A 16,543-nucleotide genomic window follows, 5' to 3' on the forward strand; every position below is an offset into this window, starting at 1 on the left:
GACACCTGGGAAGGGCCCTTTTTGTCCCTCCAGTCAGACAGGCACCAATCCCAGTGGGAGAGGTACTACCCCAAGAACTGGTTTAGAGAGACCCCAGAGGAGGGGTTGCTCATTTCACTGGCCCTAGTTCGGGATGGGCCCAGATGCTCTGAACAAGGGGAAAAGGTTTTAAACAACTTGGATACAGGAGAGATGGGCACTGTGGGATTGTTTGCAGTAGGGCACACAGGAAGTGGTGCAAAAGTGAGTGGGCTTGCCTGGGAACTTTTACCCGATTGGTTATGGAGTGGCCTACCCGCGGGCTGGTCTCAGGCATAAATGTGGCACACACAGTAGCCTCCTCAGAACACTGTCTAGACCTGTGGAAGAACAGAAGAGAAGAGGACTGGACCTGCTGCCCATGACATGAGGTTGCTAGGCAACCTGATTGCACGTTGGAACGTCCTTGCGCTGTGGCAAACCAGTTATAACGAATCCGGATACATACCGGCTTTTCATTCTGATTGAAACCAGAACAGAGAGCACGAAGGAAACGCGGCGCCCCTGTTACTATTTTTAATTAGCCACTGAATAAAAGGTGAGGACTTGGTAACAGTGCCAAACACTGGACTCACTTATTAAGATAGAATTTCTTAGTCTGGGTCCCATTGTCGGATGGTCTCGCTCAATTGAAGCATTTTTGACATTAGTTGCAAAGGATGGACCACACTAATGGGCCTCCTTTTTCTTTTCCTTTACTTTTGTAGATCATTTAAATCACGACGAAATAATTTCATTAGATGGATGCTGAAGTAGACTTCTGTCTAAATATTTACAGCAGGTAGGACGTTCTTTTTGAGCTCCTCAAACTCCTTCTGAGCTGGTAGGTCGTTAGCCAAAATAACCAATAACATACGAGTGAATTAGGCATAAATACGGGTTATTAATTACCAACCCGTTTCTCCTTAGAATCCATGGAGACTCTCGAGATTAATTTCTGACAGCCTGGAATCACGCATCTTTGGAACCGGAATCCTGGTGATCCGTCAGACAAGGGACTAAGCCCATTTCGCAACCTCTGAGTATCCTAGGTGTGCATCCAGAGGTGAGCCTTTGGAAACCTTGGTGCCTCTAGAATAATTTTAAATAATTTTAAACATTACCTGTACAAGTCCTTACCTATAACTTAAATCTCATTCAACAGGCTGCACACGCTACATCTCCCCTTCCCCCCCCAGTCCTGATGAAGAACCGCACTGACCCAGAAATAGGGCTATCCTAGGGTTGAAACGTCGACGCAAAAATTCTTTGGACCAGCAACTAACAAACTGTGACATAACCAACTGACGTGGCCCACAGTACCAACTTGATCAAAGCCCTACTGGTCAATATCCTCCCTCCCCCCCTTCCCCACTGTATATAGTAGTCACAAATTCACAACTGCACTATACGTCACTAAGCACTGAAACTTCACTCTTGTCACAAATTGATGCACTGTTATTTTCAGTATAGCTATTTAGCTAAATAATTTTTTGAATGAAAACCTGGTATCTATGAATGCAAATAATTCATTAAAAAGTTTTTGATTTACCCGAAAAAGGTTTGGACTTGCATTACTAATTTGTTCGCTATACTAATTGGTTTAATTTATAAGGAAGGAGGTATTGAGCAATTGGGTTGCTTAATCTTTGCCGCTGGCCGCGCGACGCGAAGGGGAGCTAAGCGAGACAGCATCTTAGTCCCACATTCCGCGCGACAAACGGTGCTGCCAGCTCGTGACCGCCCCCTTTCATGCTCGCCCTATGGGCGCGGGCCAGTAGGGGTGAGGGGCGACCCTTAAGGGGTTTAAGTTTAGCGCGGCAGCGAGGCTCGGCCTTTCCTGCCGTCGCGTTCCTGGTTGCTCTGCGCTGTTACTGCAGCTCTGCGCTGAAACCCTGACGCCGTTTGCTGTCGCTCCTGCCATGCGGCCTGGACGCGTTGTCCTTTCACGCCGGGGGTCGTTTGCCGTTCTGTCCGTCGGGGTTTGTTAGGTGAGTCAGGGTTGAGTGTGCTTTGTTCCTTGCGGTACCTTCGGGGCTGTGGCTCCGCCAAGGCAGTAGGGGCTCAGTGAGTCCGACGGGAAGGAGCGGGCGAGGGGGACGGGGACAGAGAGGCGCGGGTCAGTATTGTGTTATGTATTTGCTCTTTGCTCCAACCGCCTTGTGGGTCTATGCGCGGGTGAGTAGTTGGCTTATCCGCTTGGGCGTGCGACCTCGGACCTGGGGACATGGGTTCGAGTTTCGGTCATGACGCTTACACTAAGCACCCTGTGACTCTGGGAATTACGTTAAAGTTGGTAATTGTGTTTTTCGTAAGTGTGGGAACTCGCTGCTCTGTGTGCAGTTAGGTCGAATAATTTTTACTAGGCGTGGCCTAGGAGCAAGCCAGCGCGAGTGTGGTAAGTCGCCTGCACTCCGCATGCGGATGGAAGATCCGTCAGAGTGACCGGTCGCTCACTTTTATATAGGAGATGGTCTCGATTGTCTCACCGCCGCCGAGCCTGCAGCAGCGCCCCCTTTCAGTTCCAGCAGACTGCGTTTTAGACCTGCCCAAGGATACATTTAGTAACATTAGCAATCACAATGGCCTTGGTAAAGCTGCTTTCTATTCTCGCGTGTATGTCAACCGGACTAAAGCGGGAACAATTTTATTTGCAGCTGCACCTCGCATGCCGAGGATCTGTTCTTGCCATTGATCGGTTGTGTGGCGCTTGGTGAGGGTGTTGATCATGCGGGGCGGGTGATGTCGATATTTGTGGCCAGGTAGAGTGGGGTTGCGGGGTCGGTGACCGGGCCGCGTGGCTGGGGGCATTGTTTGCAGGTATCTATTGTCTTGGCACTGGGTGTCGATCATGCGGGGTGTATCGTTTCGATGTTCTGTTCTTGCCATTGATCGGTTGTGTGGCGCTTGGTGAGGGTGTTGATCATGCGGGGCGGGTGATGTCGATATTTGTGTTGATCATGCGGGGCGGGGGATGTCGATATTTGTGGCCAGGTAGAGTGGGGTTGCGGGGTCGGTGACCGGGCCGCGTGGCTGTGGGACCCTACGAGTTGTGGTGCATGACTGCTATTGGGCTTGTGATGACTGTGCGAGGTTTGTGCCGGTTGTTGTGCTGCAGTGCCAGACTAGGGAATTTCTGTGCGTTTTATTTGTGCCCCCCCCCCCCCTTGGCCTTCGGCAGGATCCCACGTGGGTGCACGCCGTGTTTGCTTCCTCCGGGTCGAGTTGCGACCGACTTACAGTGGCAACGTGGGGTTGCCCCAGTGGCTCATTTGGTTAGGGCGTCGGGCCGCTTTGGAGGTGTGGGTTGTATTCCGCTAAAATTCCCGCACTCTCTCTCGGGGTGCGGGCGGGTCCGGGGAGCCACACGTGGTGGGCCTGTCTGGGGGGGGGTATTGGTTTTCTGTGCAGCCTGACGCCGCTCCCCCGGCCATCGATACAAGGCAAAAAACGCTGAAAACAAATATATAAATTTTCTACATTATTGTGAAAAATAGCTTCGTTTTGACACAGAGTCTCCTCAGACAAGCCTAATCACCCCACTGAGGGCATCTCTGGCCCCGAGGTAGAAAGGGTTTGATTATGCTCCGAGCCTGCTTCCCCCGGCCACCGCCATTGTCCCTTTGCTTGGGCTACCCTGGCGGGTCGCCCATTTTGTTTCAAGTGCACTGCGGCCTACTTGCTATTCACCTACGGTGCGAGCCGGCAGCTCCCTGGTCCTACACCGGATTATGCATTCTGCTGGGCTTGATGTATTACCTCCACGCCGGCATTAGTAGGCGGGTTCCCCTCGTGTACGCTTGGCCATGCACTTTGTATATGGCGCATCTGATGGCCTCGACCCGGGCCCTGGGCTGGATGTGTTTCCGTCGTCCACTCGGGCCGGGTTGGGGATCGTGGTTTGTTGGGATTTGCTCTTCGAGCCCCTCGCTGCCACATGCGTGCCTGGGCGCAGTGCCCTCGGTTGCTGCGCGGTGGTGTGGTGTTCCATTTCCATCGTGTGATTAGCGTGCTTTGTGGTGCACGGGCTTTCAGGCAGGGACACTTTTCGTGTAGAGGTGTGGATGTTCATTGGGGTAGATGTGAGGGATCAGCCAATTTTGCCACATCGTCATTGAGCGCGTACTGTGTTCATGCTTTTGGCAGATATGCTGTCGTTCATTCCAGGTGTTTCATGCCATGCGATTGTGGGTGGTTTTTAGGGTGATGCTGTGTGGGAATTTTCTGCGTTCTTGTACGCTGTGTTGCTCGATGCTGACGAGGGTTCGAGGGGGCATATGGGCCCCAGAGTGGGGCGGCATTTGTGACGGGGGCTTGTTGAGATGGGGGCGTGCTGTCCTCACATACACTAGTTCTGCTGAGCGGATCGCCGGTCGTGGCGCCCATCTCGGGCATCTGCGGGCTAGGAGGCGTTTGGGCTCTGGGGTTTCTTGGCGTTTCTTGGTGCCACAAGGCCCAGATGTCTGTCGTGGCTTGCTAGAATTATGGGCTCGAATTTTTAGGTTTTATGGATTATTGGGTTTCTTGGCGCCTTATCGGTGCCTCAGGGCCCAGATGTCCGTTGTTGCTGTCTATGATTATTGGGCGCGATTATCTCTAGTGTCCTTGACTTGGATGCAGACCTTTGAGAGGCATTTATTAATCATGAGGGCCCAGATGTCCGTTGTTGCTGTCTATGATTATTGGGCGCGATTATCTCTAGTGTCCTTGACTTGGATGCAGACCTTTGAGAGGCATTTATTAATCATGATCTCATTACAGTATTGGCAGACTAATAGCCTTTATTTGTCAAGTTTTCTGTTTCTGATGAGACGGTTAGCGCGCCTACCCAAAAGTACAAGAGCGATATTGCTATTTAACCTTCGACAAAATACATCAGTACATTTATAATTTCAAGCACGATAGGAAGAGCGCAGAGAGGCAGTGCAACTATTGCCGATAGTCATCGGTCAACAGCAGTCACCTTGAGGATCAGCGCTCGGCGTCGCGTTTCCCTGCAGTGTAGGGCGGGAGAGGGTGGCACCCAACACACTTCTCTTCCGTCCGATTCATAGGGTCTATACCCTCATATGGCAGTTTAATCTTTAGTATCGAACTGTTGGGGATCCCGCAGACTCCACACATTCATCTACACTCTGTACGGCTTGATTTATTAGAAACACCGACTATCAAAGGGCATCATTGCATCCAGTGATTTCGAAGGTTTCTAAATTTCGCGTGCACCTGCCATAATCTGCTTCACACCTAAAGCATAATTCTTAAGGTAGTTGGGAAAAGGCTGGCTTATGGCTTTCAATGGCGTCCAATGTGATGTTCAGGATCGTAGTAATGCATCCTACCGCATCCTGTCACCTGGCATTAATAGTGGTGTAATGTTGCGGGGTAGCTAATGCTGTCTCCCAGATGCTGCCAAGTAGGTAAACAGTGCACGAACAGGACATCCCGGCAGGAAATACAGTACAATAGACAATAAATAACGAACACCGCTCTAATTAATTGCTTCTCAATTCCAAATCACATTAGCCACAGTTCTAATGTGTCATGACACATTAAGCAGTCGGGAAGAATTTTCACACTTTGCCGCTTTCGCCACTGCCAAGTACTTTCTGTTGAGAATACGAGCTCCCTCGGCGAAGTCTGGTTGACCTCGCGGGCGATGATTCAATGATGCTCTAGTTTTGAGATTAGCCGGGTTACCGCTCAATGCAAACTGAACGGCTACTCTTTTCTTCAAGGGTGCCATCAATCGGATGTTGCTTCCGGCCCCTTCACATGACGGCTACAGTTTGCTGCCACTGGTGTGATCGTGTAAACACAGTGCTATGGCCTGTTATGATGTTGGCAAATGTTATTGTTGCACACGGTTTTATGTCTTTAAAGTTAACTGCTTCATTTATGGGACTTAGCATGAGTTGCCGATAAGATCCAAGTATGACCTGCAAAATTGTAATAGTAATAGAGGTTTAATGATAAGATCCGAGTATGACCTGCACAATCGTAATAGTAATAGAGGTTCAATGACTGATTTTGCATAGGGTAAACTCTGGAAGTTGGTAAGTGACACTGGCCGTCATACCGTACATATATCGGGTTTCTACAGCTTTATACTATAGCTTAAAACTCCACTCCAATGCAGCCATGGTACTCTCTTACCAAGCGATGACCAGTGTTGCAGGTAGTTATCTACAATGGTGTGGGTAGGAGCATGTCATCAGCATAGCATGTGATAGAACTGGTCGAATAATATTATAGCTGGATGCTGGACATATGGCCCAGTCCACTAAGCGCTTTGTAGTGGTTACCTCGAAATATTTATTGGCAGTGTGGTATAGATGCAGAGGTATTCTTAGGGGAAGGGGCTAGATGGTAATATTATGCTCCTCAAAGAAGATTGCTGCGGCCTAAGCGAAGATGCTTGGGCACACATGCGAAGCTTAGGTGCACACGCGACTTTGAGGCATAAACAGGAGCGTAGCTTCCGTGGGTGCAGTGGCACAGAGGACACTTGAACTCTGACTATTGCTGTAGTTGATCATTGCTGCAATTTATCATTTTAACACCATCCCGGGGCCCATTTCCTTCTTTGAAATAGTGCATATGACACACTAACTGCGCTATTAGGCGTGCACTCCGCACCCAAACCTAGCGATTCCCGCTCAAAGTAAACAAGGCAAAACGCAGCTATGATCATGCGGCACTCCGGGCAATGTTACTAAAAGCTACCAGCGTCTTGGCAACGCAGGACTACGCCAAATTGGACAGTTTTGGCCTTGCAGCTGACACGCAGGTATTCTAAGAGGAAATCCCGGTATCATTGTACGTTAATAGTATTAAAGTACTTACGTTATAAACTTGGCTCAATTACCACAAAAGAGGTCATCACTTGATTTGTTTCATGGGCGGGCCTGTAAGAGTATCAAGAAATGACTCTTTAGGGTTTGTTGAAGGGGGTACACACGGCATTCCCAGTACAAGCGATAACAGTAGTACTTGCACACAGAAATTTCATTAACGGTAAGATGTTTTATGAAATGATAAAGTTAGCGATTGAATTGGGCACGTGTTAATGTGTGGTAAATACGTACTTCCGTATATTGGTTCATTCACCTTTAAGCACATGGACCCTTGCCATAGTGTGGGAATTCCACTGCGAAATACGACCGAAGGAGGGGAGTGCCAACGGGGAGGAATAAGTAGAAGTAGTAAGAAGGGTCATAATTGCGAACACCTTGCCTTACTGTAATGGGGCCAAACACATACCCGAACACTAGGAAACGAGTGCAATAATCAGCCCTAAATTACTGTACAGCCGATGCCAATACGTGCATTACACATATAATGGGATTGCTTTAGCACATAATTCCTACATCGAAAATATGTACAACAGCCTAGCTTGAGGTTAAAAGTGGAAGCTGGTTGTTCGCCTAGAAGAGTATTAGGAGTGCATTATGCGTGCTGCAGGGGCACAAGGCTTGTCACAGACAGAGGGAGGTCAAAAATTTTTCTAACGATTCGTTTAAAATGGGGGCAGCCACTGCTGCATATAGGGCTGGGCTGGGCAAGGAAGGTGTCAAGTGAGTGGGGAGGTGGCCATCCTCTTGCTACCAGCTGACTGTTGCGAGTGGGTGATGGGCCATTCGTAGGGTACCAGGAACAGTGGGCATCATACAGGAAATGGGATCCGGCTTTAACATGGTCACGAATTTCATGGCTGGGTTCCCGGGTACGAGATGGGGCCAGCTGAGGCGCAGGATTGACCAATGTCTAGCAGCACAGGGTGGGCCTCCCAACATCATCATCATCTACTTGGGCAGGAACGATCTGGTGACGATGGGGAGGAGAGCTTTGGTAGAGGCAATGCAGAGGGACACAATGACCAGAATGAACAAATTGGGTGCCACCGAGCTAATATGGTCGGAGATTGTTCCCCGTAGGGCCTGGAAGGGAGCGCGATCAGCTGTTGCCTAGAGCAAGGCAGGAAGAGGGTCAACAGGGCCATGCAAGGATGCATGGAAAGGAGTGGCCTGGGGTTCATCAGGCATGCGTGATACAGGAAAGGACTGTGGGTCATTACGGAAAGGACGGGGTGCACTTGTCTGGGCTGGATGGACGTCTTTCCCCTAGACTTAGAAGAGTGCCTAACAGCAGCAGGGGCCAGTGATCTTGTGACAGGTACCAAATGCGGCAATGCGAGACACAGAAAGATACAAGTGATGAAAACAGTAACGGAAAGTTATAGGTGGTGGGGGGCTCTGTCATCGACGGGGGCCTCCTCCAGAGCTGTGGCGGAGTACAGGGCGATCTGGAAGCAGATGGACAGTAGGGGTACCTCTGCGGCAGAAGGATACGGTCAATACCTCTGCCTGGCACAGTAGGGGTGCCTGAGCCAAGAACCTGGAGCCGAGGGGGTTCCAGGAAACCGCGTCGGCGCCCCGTTAGTCCTTCGGGCGGTCGGGGGGCCTGAACCGACCGGGGGTGTGCCTCATCGCTCCGCCCTGACAGGGGGGGCGGGAGTGAACGAAAGAAAGGGATAATGGACTGCACCGTCAGAGCATCGACTCGCCGTGCAAGAATGGCTCATTAGGCATGCGGGGCAGCGAGGGGCTGCCGCATTGGATCGCCCGTAAGATGACCCACCTTATTTCCACTTGTTGTGCAAAATAAACCTGCACCACGGCTTTCCCACAAAATTGTCTCATGAGTTTCCTTGGTATGTAAGTGGTATGTGGCGCAGAGTGGAGGAAGCGCTGGGAGTGTGGGCACTATGCCGCTGGCCGCGCGACGCGAAGGGGAGCTAAGCGAGACAGCATCTTAGTCCCACATTCCGCGCGACAAACGGTGCTGCCAGCTCGTGACCGCCCCCTTTCATGCTCGCCCTATGGGCGCGGGCCAGCAGGGGTGAGGGGCGGCCCTTAAGGGGTTTAAGTTTAGCGCGGCAGCGAGGCTCGGCCTTTCCTGCCGTCGCGTTCCTGGTTGCTCTGCGCTGTTCCCGCCCTGGCCCAAACCCAGCGGCAGAGCAGCAGGCATGTTTTGAACTGTTAACGGTCTGTTTTGTGTTGCAGGCGGAGTCACAGGGCGATCTGGAAGCAGATGGACAGTAGGGGTACCTCTGCGGCAGAAGGATACGGTCAATACCTCTGCCTGGCACAGTAGGGGTGCCTGAGCCAAGAACCTGGAGCCGAGGGGGTTCCAGGAAACCGCGTCGGCGCCCCGTTAGTCCTTCGGGCGGTCGGGGGGCCTGAACCGACCGGGGGTGTGCCTCATCGCTCCGCCCTGACAGGGGGGGCGGGAGTGAACGAAAGAAAGGGATAATGGACTGCACCGTCAGAGCATCGACTCGCCGTGCAAGAATGGCTCATTAGGCATGCGGGGCAGCGAGGGGCTGCCGCATTGGATCGCCCGTAAGATGACCCACCTTATTTCCACTTGTTGTGCAAAATAAACCTGCACCACGGCTTTCCCACAAAATTGTCTCATGAGTTTCCTTGGTATGTAAGTGGTATGTGGCGCAGAGTGGAGGAAGCGCTGGGAGTGTGGGCACTATAAGCAATCGGTCCAAACTCGACAGAACCAGTGTTTGTATCTCCTACAGCAATCACCATCAACAACTGACAAACACCGTGTTGACTGTCTTTGTCAGTTTCCTTTGCTGCTACTAACAGGAACTGCCGTCTTCATACCTAAGGTGGCCGCCGGATGACGTCAACAAACCTTAGCTTCTCTTTTTAGAGAGAATAGAGCTTGTTTTTCCACCACCGGGTCTTTTCCTTGAGGAAATAGGGCTTACTTTTCTCCCACCAGACCAATCAGCTTTTGGTCTTGTTTCTTGAGGAGAGTTGCCCGCAATACGCCTGTTCCAACTCAATGGAACGCAGACTGGGCCTGTGCGTGTCACCGATAATCTCTCCCAACCGCCGACAACTTGCGAGCAACACACCTCCTGTGACACGTCTAAAATCGCCTACGATGTCACTGTCAATGATCTCTCCGCAGCGCTCCTCACCCGGTATTCCTCATCACACGCCAGCTACACGCCAGGTAATTTACAATTCTTTTTCCTTTCCCGCACAAAGGTTAATGTTGTTGAGGTTGTCTTCTTCTTCCTAGAACTTCTTCACCACCGTGCGTCGCCAGTGTAATAAAGTGGCCTTATTCGTTTGATTTATTTATTTATTTTTGACATTTATAAAGCGCGAACAAATGCCCTTGGGCGTCTCGGCGCTATAGACTCAGTGCAGGATCCAAGGAATGATTTTACTGATTAAACAGCCATGTTTTTATCATCTTACGGAACTGGAATAAGGATTGAGATGAGCGAATCTGTAACGGTAACTTCACACAAATGTGATAAAAGTGAGAGGTATTTAATTAACAACCTCATCCAACTGACAACAGTAGCCAACTGACCACAGAACCCCACACTGACCTGGTTCCATGCTAGAATACAGAATACTGAACCAGATCACATCATTACACAGTGGCCCTCAGGTTCCCGGCCAGCAACCAATTGCATGTTGTTTGGGCCTCCATGGATAAGGCCCTGGACGTTGTCCCCCTTGCTTGTTTGGATAGTACATTGTTGTTGTGTTGTCTGTCTGAACAAGAAGGGATTCAGGTGTGAAAGACGGTAGCAAAGACTTGAGGCCCAATGAGCTGCTCTTAGTTCCAGAAGGCTGATATGATAAGTCGTTTCCTTCTTGTACCACGTTCTTCCCTTTTAAACCGCTTGCTGCAGGGATACTTCCCTCCTTTACTACTGCCTGTGTTTATCGTGCTACCATCAGAAGATGATGAGATATATGTGCTGCGCCTAAACGCAGGACCCCTCGTACTCGCTGCATGATAAAAATATAAATACAATAAATAAAATAAATCGATTGCATCATGAGTGGGTCCTCACTGAAGATGTGATGGCACAGCTGTTCCTTCCTGATTGCTTTTACTGGGATTTGATGCTGGGCCGCATAGACAACATCGTCGCACAGGAGGGATTTAAGGGGAATTCTCTTTATGTTATGGAGCCAAGTGATCATTTTAGAGAATCATAACTTCTCATATTTCTTTGGAAATAAATGCATCACATATGAACTAGAACTTCTGTTGGGACCATCAGTGGTGAAGGTGTTGCAGCAGTTTAAATGTATGATGCAATGTTTCAAACTGCAGGCTAACCTTTTATTGCAAACAAATCCCTAATGTTTTCCCCTGTGTTTTGTTTCCTAGACCCTTTCCTTTTTCTTCTGATGTTCCATGTTGCACTTTGCATTTTCTTCATCTTTGCTGACATCCAGGGAGTTTATGTGGTCGTAGAAGTAAGTCTAATATACTGTGTATTATTCTGAATATTCGTCACCTTTACAAATGTCATAGGATTCATCACTAAGACGGTTTAATAACTGCTTAGCTGTGTTGTGGTGCTCGCAGTGGCTAGTGGGAAGCATAGTTTGGCCAGTAGTGTGAAGATGTGACTGCTGCACAGTCAGTTTATTTGGTTCAAGTGTCAGCAGGCATCAGGGGTCCCCTGGCACAGATTGTAAACAGACACTACAAATGTGCAAAACATGGCCGGGCCTCATGGGGGTGGAAAGTGAGCCCAAGATAGCAAAGGCAAAGACAAGAATGAAATAAGTGTTTATCAACAAAAAGAAATTGAACTGTGGAGTGTTGTATATAAATATATTTGTCGGCGCATCATTAGATTGCAGAATATGACTCGCAGGCTTGTAATTCCTTCATTCAATATGGATTGGAAATGAACCATTCCTATATCTTTGTGGACCTGGAATAGTCTGAATTGTCACACTTGTAGTAGTGTGAAGGTTAGTAGTTGTGTTGGTACTGCCTTTGGAAGCGCTGGGAGGGGAGATGTGTGGTACAAGCAGCAGTGGTCTCCTGACAAGGGCCCTGGCACTTATGTTTTTTTTTTTACAAATTAGGCACTCTGCCCTGGGGCCACCCATGAGCGGTGGGAGGTGTCTAAAAGAGAGCTTCTCATAAGGGTAAACATATTTTTCCCATGGTATAAAATGTGTTTATGCTTGTGAGTGCTGCTTGAGTCTAACAGCTTCTTAGGGGTCTATTCCAAATCTCAGGTATAAATAAATGCAGCCACACGTGAGTGTAAATCTACACATGTAGAGATACAGCTTGTTTGTGAATTGGGCCCTCAGTAATAAAAATGCATTCTGTATTGGAGCCCCCAGCCTCTCTCATATTCCAATAGTCACTGTTTCTTCCTCTGGTCCACAGCTCGTCTGCACGCCTGTCCTCTGGAGGGTTCACATCGTCATCATTCTCCTTGTGGCCTTCGCTGTCTTATTCATTGTCGAGGTGAGTGATGGCCGCGTCACGTGACTGTGGTGCAGGTGAGAGGCGTGCCTACAGAGTGAATGCCCCCCCCCCCCACCCAGTGGGCGTACACCCCTCCCATCCCCATGCTTCTCAAGTCAGACTCCACAGAAAATCTAATTCAGTCATTAAAAGTTCTGCAAAGCCATGCCACCTAGATTATGTAATTTTCAAGAACAATGGACTTTAGCATTTGGTAGAAACCAGTTCATAAAATGTCTTTTTTGATATTGCATTTCCATGCTTTTGGAAAGTGTAAACCACCTTTAAATGGTCTTTCTTTGTTTCTACAAGTCATGTGTGAATTCTCTTCTCCCTCCACCTCCTCTTCTCTTTCACATCCTGTTCACTTGCTACCATTTCACCTCTTTAATGACTTTTCTGTGGGCCACCCCAACACACTTTTCGTTCAAGTTCCCACTGCTTTTTTTGACACCATCATCCTTGAAGGGTCTGTTTTTTCCTTGGCTTGATTTTCAACTATGTGGTGTTGCTATTAATTTGTTTGTTCGTTAAATGCTTTTTTAGGGCCAGATTCACACAGGTAAATGTACACTTTTTGAAAAATCTTACGATTGTTTACTATTCACAAAGGTATTTTACTAGTAGTATCTTTACGACTGCGGGGTCTCCACACATAAAAAGATAGAGCAGACTCTTTCTGTTGTTGTATCATGGCGCCCAACGTGGAGACTCCACCCACAGCAATGCCTATGCACAGTAGTGCAGTTGATGCCAACCAGAGAGTTCTCAATAGCAGAAGCATCTCCATCTGAAACACTTCCATTAATGGCCTGAAAGGTCTTCTTGCAGAACACAGACATCTGCCATGCTGGAGAACTTTAAGGCCTCAATGCTTTCTCTGTACACTTGGCTTTACATGACAACGGGATCAGTGGAAGGTAGCGTCCAATTGGATATGTGGTGGTGACTCCCCATCCACTATTCTTCAGTCACCCCCATGTTTGTAGCAGTCCCGTGTATAAAATTATGTATGTGACTAGGTCACGCCAGCTATAGCTCTAGCGTTGTTCTCTGCATAGGATAATCTGTTCTCAATAAGTTGGCTAACCGGCTAATTATCTACTGTGTCTCCCTCAACTTTAAGGGCCATATGTATCACTATTCGAAATAGAGATTACATAAATACAATTTTCTGTGAATTGCAATTAGATAATCGCTATTCCTAATGTATGAAACTCCGTGGGTTTCATTTAGTGATTCCTAGTGGATCGCAAATCAACCTACATCATCAATATTAATGAGGTAGGTCGCAATTTGCGACCCATAAGGAATCGCTAAAATGGTGGTGGTGGCCTGCTGCGGTCAGCTGACCATCATGCCCGTGATTGCTTTGAAATAATGAAATATATTTTTTTTTAAATGCAGCCAAATTTTCTTAAAGGAAAACGATTTGCCTGTAAATAAGAAAAAAGAAAATGTTGTTTTTATTTTTTAAGAGCAGGCAGTGGTCCCGTACCACCGCCCGCTCTGAAAAAATGTTTTTGCTGCCATTCCCAAAGTGGAAGGGGTCCCCAAGGGACCGCTTACAGTTTGTGAATGTGTTGCAACCGCATTTCGGTCCCAAAACATTCTTACTTACCATTGCGATTCGGAATTAGGAACAGACGCCCTAAACACGCCCCTTCCGAATATCAAATCGGTGTGTATTTTCCATTTCAAATTGCGATTGGGTAACATGTTAACGAATCGCAAGTTGGAGTTCATACATCCCAAAATGCAATTTACAAGTCGCAAACGACTCCATTCTGCAAATCCGGCCGTTTGCAACCGGTAAAATGAAGGATACATATGGCCCTAAGTGACTCGTTTCAAACTTCAGAATATCCTGTGTATTGAGATGGAGTTTTAGCTCCTTTCGTACATGAACCGAGAAAAAGATGTTTTTTTTGTTTGACTTGATTCTATTTTCTTTTGTAGGAAGTGATCATTGGAAACCGAGAACTCTGGACGCGAGTGAAGATGCATCTGAAGCTCCGCCCCCCGAGCCGGTACAAGGCACTGAGACAGATCCTGGAGCTGGAGACCGACTGGCCCCCGGTTAATGTGACTCTCCACCCCTCCTCACTTGCCGTACAGATGGAGGACGGCGGGTTCTACTCTAACCCCGCAGTGGTGGACCACTTCCTTAGGGGAGAGAAAGACGAGAAGGAGCCTCCGGGCCATTGTGCCAATGGGCATTTGCATTAATTTACTACTCACAAAGGAAGGCGTTTATATTTTTAAATATGTGTATACAATAAAAGATATATTTTATTCGGTGGGAAATGAGCCTGCAAAGCTATAATGATCACAGTTGAAGATGTATTTGGAAGATTGAAACAGAAAACAAAGGTAAATGTTGCAAGACTGTGCTATCGCCTGCTGTCCAACCCTCAGCTCAGGTGCTACAAAGTAAGGCCATGGATGAAGCAGGGGTATCTATCGTTGGTCCAGGACTGAGGCTTCTGAGCTACATCTTCAGGAGAAACACCAACTCAAGAAATGATTCTAATTGAAATACATCTTCCGCACAGGTATCTATATGTATATATGTGGAGGTCCTGAAAATACTACCTGCGTCCACCCCTCGAGGTTGCACTGTGGACACCTAGAATATAAAGGTCACATTGGACGTCACAGGTAAATCAGCCATGCTGCTCTACTTCTGAAGGGTTGGCGCCATCATTGACCTCTCGATGCTGCGGCTTGAAATCAAATGTCACGGACAACTGAGACAATGACGACCATTCCGGTGCAGACCCACGGACAAGTCAGAAACACACATTCTGGACAACTGGCTGAGAATTCTGACATTTACAAAATTAAGAAGACTCTCTAGTGCAGAAGGAAAACTAAGATAATGTACTCTGCCTGACACAAGCCCCCTGTGGATTATTTACATTGCTACATACTTGTGTTTCATTTTTCCATTTGTATTGTTCTAAATAGTTTTTCACTTCAAGATTTTCCTTGCTCTACAGATATTTTAAAGATGTTGGTGCTGCACACACTTCCCCACCTTTTTTACACCACGTGTGCCGGATTCACTTAGGTTTAAGTTTGGAAGTGGGGGTAGTTGTAACCAGACCAACACTACTACAGACACTCATGCACTCAGATGCACACATGCAAACAGAACAACACTACGGCAGACACTCATGCACTCAGAAGCACCATGCAAACAGACCAACACTACTATAGACACTCATGCACTTAGACGCACATATGCAAACAGACCAACATTACTGCAGACACTCATGCACACAGACACACACATGCAAACCAACCAACACTACTGCAGACACTCATGCACTCAGAAGCACCATGCAAACAGACCGACACTACGACAGACACTCATGCACTCAAACACACACATGCAAACAGACCAACACTACTGCATACACTCATGCACACAGACGCAGGCATGCAAACAGACCAACATTACTGCAGACACTCATGCACACAGACACACACATGCAAACCAACCAACACTACTGCAGACACTCTTGCACTCAGAAGCACCATGCAAACAGACCAACACTACTGCAGACACTCATGCACACAGACACACACATGCAAACCAACCAACACTACTGCAGACACTCATGCACACAGACGCAGGCATGCAAACAGACCAACATTACTGCAGACACTCATGCACACAGACACACACATGCAAACCAACCAACACTACTGCAGACACTCATGCACATTGACGCAGGCATGCAAACAGACCAACATTACTGCAGACACTCATGCACACAGACACACACATGCAAACCAACCAACACTACTGCAGACACTCTTGCACTCAGAAGCACCATGCAAACAGACCAACACTACTATAGACACTCATGCACTTAGACGCACATATGCAAACAGACCAACACTACTACAGACACTCATGCACACAGACACAACCATGCAAACAAACCAAAACTACTACAGACACTCATGCACACAGACGCACTAATGCAAACAGATCAACAATATTACAGACACTCATGCACTCAAACACACATATGCAAACAGACCAACACTACTGCATACACTCATGCACACAGACGCAGGCATGCAAACAGACCAACACTACTACAGACACTCATGCACTCAAACACACATATGCAAACAGACCAACACTACTGCAGACACTCATGCACACAGACGCAGGCAT

At 48.1% G+C, this 16,543-nt stretch overlaps 1 protein-coding gene across 1 annotated transcript in view; it reads left to right on the plus strand.

The window, feature by feature from the left end:
* LOC144791012 (putative cation-transporting ATPase 13A4) overlaps positions 1–16,086 on the plus strand; it is a 315,251-nt gene extending 299,165 nt beyond the window's left edge. Inside the window, exons 28-30 of the mRNA XM_078665643.1 lie at positions 11,242–11,330; positions 12,268–12,348; positions 14,308–16,086. Of these exons, the coding sequence (XP_078521769.1) occupies positions 11,242–11,330; positions 12,268–12,348; positions 14,308–14,577 (440 nt within the window). The 3' untranslated portion in view covers positions 14,578–16,086. The remainder of the gene's footprint in view (positions 1–11,241; positions 11,331–12,267; positions 12,349–14,307) is intronic.
* The last annotated feature ends 457 nt before the right edge of the window (positions 16,087–16,543 follow it).

This window comes from Lissotriton helveticus, chromosome 11 (assembly GCF_964261635.1).
Source record: "Lissotriton helveticus chromosome 11, aLisHel1.1, whole genome shotgun sequence".
NCBI classification, from domain to species: domain Eukaryota; kingdom Metazoa; phylum Chordata; class Amphibia; order Caudata; family Salamandridae; genus Lissotriton; species Lissotriton helveticus.